The sequence below is a fragment of the Impatiens glandulifera genome, chromosome 6, assembly GCF_907164915.1.
Source record: "Impatiens glandulifera chromosome 6, dImpGla2.1, whole genome shotgun sequence".
Classification (NCBI taxonomy): domain Eukaryota; kingdom Viridiplantae; phylum Streptophyta; class Magnoliopsida; order Ericales; family Balsaminaceae; genus Impatiens; species Impatiens glandulifera.
The window spans coordinates 7,315,035-7,321,078 of NC_061867.1; the positions used below are offsets into that span (position 1 = coordinate 7,315,035).

Sequence of the window (6,044 nt, forward strand, 5' to 3'; positions counted from 1 at the left end):
AGCAATCATCATCTGATTTCTTTCCATTAATTAATTACACTATGTTGATAGTTTTGTTCTTTGATGATGATTTTTATGTGATTGTGACAAAATAACAGTTGTTAATATATAGGTTGAATATATCTACTTCTAAAATGAACCCAACAACAAAACAAATACAACTAACTAAATATGCAATAATGAAGTTGTGGGAGCAAGGAAATGTCTATCTATCTATTATAGTGACAAGAGCAAGAAGAAGAGATCAATGATCGATCGATCTTCAAATACTAACTAATATATCTATTTCAAAAACTAAGGGGATGATGATTTTGAAATGTTCTTAAATCTCAACAAGCAAGTCAACTCTATCAATCATTCATTATGTAAGCAAGTAATAAACCACATATACCCAAAACAATTATTTCCCCCCTATGCATGAATTATATTCTTACTACTTTACCCCCATTTATTTATATTCCTCCCCCTGCTCTTCCTCTGGTCCCCAATCTCCCTATGCATGTCCCCACCCTGGATATCCCAAACACACTTTCTCATCAAAATCCTCATCTTTCTCCTTCTCCTTCTCCTCCTCCTTACTCCCTTCGTCTTTGTCTTTCAAAAGAAATACTACATAAATCTCGACTTCATACTCAAACACATAATCAAAATATTAAGTATGAATCATATTCTAAAATGAAGTTATAAAGAAACAAACCGGCATCATATCTTCTTCTTACCATCTTCTGTTATTGCTGCTGTAACATTTACTAGACTTTCCCAACAGCATTGTACTTGAAAGTAAGGTAGAGTACCATGAACCAAATCATGAACCGCAATAGGCTCTACTGACTCATATTCTATATTGTACCAAACCAATGAAGCTTTTGAAACATAATCCATCCACATCAGTACTTTCTTACCAGTTTTTGAATAAGCAACATGTTTTAAAGTTCGAAGTTGTAAGTACTCGGTATGTTCTAATGACAATGAAATCATTTTCGACCAATGTTCATTATTCCCACCGTAGTCCTCTAACAGCCAAATATCAACGATACCTGATTCTTCGTAGTGGCAAGACAGGGATAAGAATCCCTCAAAACTGTCCAAATCTGTTTGGATTCGAGAATCAGTGTACTCGGGATTTGAAACAATTCGGAATTTCTCTGTAACAAGATCAAGTGCCACGATAAAACTCTCCACAAAATCTAAGAATTTTCCTGACATCCAGAACAGAGACCCATTACATAGGGCATTTCTTCCCTCAAAGTTTGGCAAATGACGACACCTCTCTACGTGGTGCCACAAATTTGATTTTAAATCATAAGCATGAATATCATAATCGAGGCCGTCTCTTGGATCCTTTCTAAATTTGTCCATTTTCACCACTTTGTATTCGTCGTTTATTCCATTATAACCAAAATAATAGTGAGGAGTGTAATATGTAGGCACCTTTTGTCGTCCTTCTTCTGTGGTGGTGGTGGAGGCGTCTGAGGCAGTTGTTTAGACTCTCTTGTAGAGGGATTGCATACAAAAACATCGTTGATATGGCTTGCCATGCAGATTAAACCGTTATGGCTCCCACAAAATACACCGCGGGTCAATGGTGGGTGGTCAATTGCTACATGGTAAAGATCGTTGCCGAGGGAATAAAAATCAACCTGGAAGTATTGTTCTTGCATCACCTCTTGTAAACGGTTGATTTGCGCGTGCGGTTGAGGTTGGTCTTTCTTTGGACCGATCTGTTCATATGTATTTTGACGAAATCCGGGCTACTGATGAGGTCACTCCAAAGATTAGATACGCATTTTAAACATAGCAGATCCTTAACATTGAATCGGCAAAGAATTTCTCCTAAAATATCATCCGGCAATGAGGAAATCTCAGACATCTACAAAAAAAAACAGACAATGCAAGATTGTATTAAGCCACATAGATTGAAATACAGTTTATTTATATGATCATCCTTAAACTTAGGTCTCAGACATCTTATTCCTATCAGTCAGTCAGATAGAATTAGGTATGCAATGAGAGCAATATGAATAACAATAGAGGATCTATCGAGAGAGATCGATCAATCACCCAATTAAAAGGCATACAAACGATAGAATTATGAAATAGGTATGCAATGAGAGCGATAACAAGAAGAAGAAGAGAATCGATAACAAACAATGAAATCAAATTCACAAACTGAGTTTAGTGAGTGGACTTGAGAGAGCTTACAACCTTCTTCTCTGCTACACAAATTTTACGAAACACCTGACATGCATAAGTTTTTACATATTTTTAGTTATTATTCAATGTTCATTGAAGATCAATCAGTTGAATTGGGATTCAAATTTTATATCAATGAACTTATTCATTTCCTCTTCTTCGTCCATACATATTCCTATCGTCGGTCGTTCGATCATTAGAAAACCACCACGGAAAAGTTCATTGAATTTAACAAATCAATTTTCTGTTGGAAATTCCAATTAGGATTTCTAGTCAGTCAGTCAATAGGAACTACGTACGTACCTAGGCTAGTATATAGGGTTAAACCAAAGATCAAGCAAGCAATCAGATAACATTAATATGATCATCATAACATGAATAAAACGATATGAACATTAATATCTTAACAAACTGCTTGAGTTTGGTTTGGAATTTGATGTTAAAACGATCAAGAAAGAGACCTTACAAATTTCTACAAGTACCTCAATCAAAATAGAAGACAGACAAACTGTAATGTAATGGAAGCAGATGTAGTAGTAGCGTTAGGAGCTCCAACGAACATTTTCTACCCTTGAAGATGACGATGACGGTGGTTACAAAGAGCGGTTTTCACTCTCTTCTCCTTGGGAGCAGTTGTAGTTGATCTCAAGTTGTAGTCATTATATATGTAGTCAAATCTAGTGAGAGATTGAAGATTAGAAGTTGTATCAAAGATAGAGGCAGCTCTTGATTGATCGGATAAATGAGCTCCGGTCGGCGAGGCAGTTTCTTCAAATTTGTGTAGCAGTTCTGGGAGGAGAGAAGAAGTTATAGTTCTGGGAGAGCGCGCGCGCCTTTTTTCATAATTAGTTTTTAATATTTTGATTATTGTTTATCATTTCTTAATTGAATGATTGTTTATAAACAAAACAAGAAAAAAAATATAGCATTTCAAACCCCTTAGTTCAGGTCGTGGCGTCGGGTTGCTAAAATGGGAAATTTGATAACACGACCCTTAAAAGACCCCAATTCTCATATTTAACTTCCAAAAAAACCTTTATGATTTCTAACATTTTTTATAAAAAATTTCCCCTTTTCCCCTTACTAACCTCTTCCCTTTTTTTTCGTTTTCTTTTCCTTCCTTTCCCTCTCATTCACGGGTTGGTCCCCACATTTCCCATTTCCCAAACCCAATCACCTTCTCTTCTTCTCCATTTCCTTTCCACCGCGACCCCACCACCCTCCCTTCCCCCAACTGCCAGCCACCGAACTCCGAGGGAGACCCAACTATCACCGCCGCCACCGCCAACGACACAGCTTCGCTGAGACCCAGCGACGATACCCGAGACCCAACTAAGACCCCGCGACGAGACCAACCGACCAACATCTAAATAGGTACGTTCATTTATATCATTCTCATTTCATTCACGTTGTCCGATGAAATGACTACATATGAAGAATTAACTGAAATCGTTTATGATGCTATTCGTGTGGACAAAGTGAAATATGATTTAGTGTTGAAAGTGAAGTATAATTGTCTTTTTAAAAGAATTTCTCCTGCTGTTATCTGATGTGATAAAGATGTGATGTTCTATGTGCAACATATTTTGACTTCACCCCAAGAGAAAAGCACTCCTCTTTGTGTATCTTTAGTAGAGAAGTCACAACCTTCACACCCAACAGATGAAATCCAAAGAGAGGAGGTTCCTGAATTTGAGCATGATGATTCACTCCCCCAAAATGATATACACAATGCAGAAAATGAAGAACAACAAGTCTCATTTCTTCATCCGAGTGAATTGGCTGCTAGTACCCCCCTTTTGAACCCAGGTCAGCCACTTCCCTTATGAGGAAAACATCCATCCATGTTGAGGAACCAATCTCGGTTGAAACACATGCTCAATTAACCCTTGAAAACGGATTGGAAGTGGGTACGTTTTATGAGAACAAAAAAGAACTTCAATTGAGGGTGCATAGATATGCGATGGCTAATCATTTTGAATTCAAAATCGAAAAGTCAACAAAAGTTCTTTGGTTTGTGAAATGTGTGAATGAGAATTGCAAATGGAGGTTGCGTGCCGTGAAAGGGAAATTTTAAGAGATGTTTGAGATTCGAAAATTATTAAATGAACACACATGCTCAATTTTGGCGAGGTAAGCACCATCATGGGTAATTGCGGAGTGCATCAAACGTAAGTACATGGACCATCACCATGACCACATGCCTAAGAAAATAATGGAAGACATGCAGACAATTTATGGGTTTAAGCTGAAATATAATAAGGCTTGGAGGTCTAGGGAACAAGCCTTAATGGCAGTGCGAGGAACAGTGGAGGAATCATATGGAAAATTGTCATCATACCTGTTCGTGTTGGCGAAGAATAACCCAGGTACCATAACTGACATTCAGACGGATGAGCATGGCCATTTCAGATATATGTTCATGTCCATAGGCTGCTCAATTAGAGGTTTCAGGTATTGTCGTCCAGTATTGTGCGTCGATGCCAGTTTTTTAAACACAAGATTGGAAGTCAATTATTGATTGCGATTGCATTGGATGCGAATGAACAACTATTTCTCGTTGCTTTTGGCGTCGTTGATTCGGAGAATAATAACTCTTGGACATATTTCATGCAACAATTCAGAGTGGCAATTGGATTAGTCCCAGATCTCGTCTTAGGATATTCCAGAAAATATCAAGGAACGAGTTTGTCTAAAACCCCCCATCAAAGTTAAGAAGGGTCGACCAACAACAAAGCGTAGGCCATCACAAGGTGAGCCTCGTAAGGAATAGAGACAGTGCAACTCATGTGGCGGTCGAGGCCATAATAGGGCAACATGCAAAGAAGTGATGTCTGCACCATCTACCTCAAGACAACAAGTGTCACAACCTTCACAACCGTCACAGTTGGCCCAACCTTCACCATTTTCATCTTTGCCACATTCTCTAGACAATATTTCTTTTGGTTAAATTGTATCTTTTTGTTAAATTGTATGTTTTTGTACCAACTGAATCAGTTACTATTCAACATGATGTTTTATATATATATATATGTAGGTGGTGGTTTTGTTCATGTGTTAGTTTTTTAATATATGTCATGTATGTGCAGGTGGAAACATTTGTGCAGGTATTGGGCGTGGGGCGTGGGTCTTGGGCGTGGGGCGTGGGTCTTGGACGAGGGGCGTGAGACTTGGGCGTGGGGCTTGGGCATGGGGTTGGGGCTTGGGCCATGGGCGTGGGGCGTGGGCCTTGGGCGTGAGGCTTAGACGTGAGGCTTGGGCGTGGGGATTGGGTGTGGGGATCAAGTGTGGGGCTTGGGCGTGGTGCTTGGGCGTGGAGCGTGGGCGTGGGGCGTGGGGCGTGGGGCATTGGGCGTGGGGCGTGGGGCTTTACATATTATTACTTGAATAAATTTAAGGTTTTGTTATACTTGGAAAATCTCAGTCATTTAAATCTAACAAAGACAGCAATAATTAACTAATTTTAGAATGAAATTTGAAGCAAACAAATTAACTATTTATATTCAATTTAGATCAGGGGTCTACAATTTGATGGAATAATCTTACTGCCCATTTGTTTCTCCAAAAATTCATATTTTTAGTGATCACATTTGATACAACCAATGAGGTAGTAAGGTATTCCAAATGCATAATAGTAAAACCCCACAGTCCCCACTTTTGGTTGTCTTTGGGACTGTTGGGTGTGGTATTATAGAATATGACATCCTATCCAATTTGATATGTGGAAACCTTTCCTTATCGCCCGTGGTGAACCCCTGTTCAAGCAAGTACGGAACAATTACACACATTGGTTTCAAGAAGTCGTCATATTCATCTTTTGGGAACATATTCTGTTCGTAGTCATATACATA

The 6,044-nt window shown here is 38.7% G+C and overlaps 1 protein-coding gene across 1 annotated transcript; it reads right to left on the reverse strand.

The window, feature by feature from the left end:
- Nucleotides 1-493: 493 nt before the first annotated feature.
- Nucleotides 494-1,359, reverse strand: LOC124943050 (F-box protein At5g62510-like). The gene is made up of 2 exons (XM_047483616.1): nucleotides 720-1,359; nucleotides 494-624 (listed from the first exon to the last, which is right to left on the reverse strand). Exons 1-2 carry the CDS (start codon nucleotides 1,357-1,359, stop codon nucleotides 494-496), a joined length of 771 nt encoding a protein of 256 aa, XP_047339572.1.
- Between the last annotated feature and the right edge of the window lie 4,685 nt (nucleotides 1,360-6,044).

Excerpts from the sequence above, each read along its gene's own strand:
- LOC124943050 (XM_047483616.1), bottom strand. The coding sequence starts at position 1,359 with ATGGACAAATTTAGAAAGGATCCAAGAGACGGCCTCGATTATGATATT. Across the intron at positions 625-719 it reads AGCAGCAATAACAGAAGATG|TCGAGATTTATGTAGTATTT; the intron begins GTAAGAAGAAGA and ends TTGAGTATGAAG.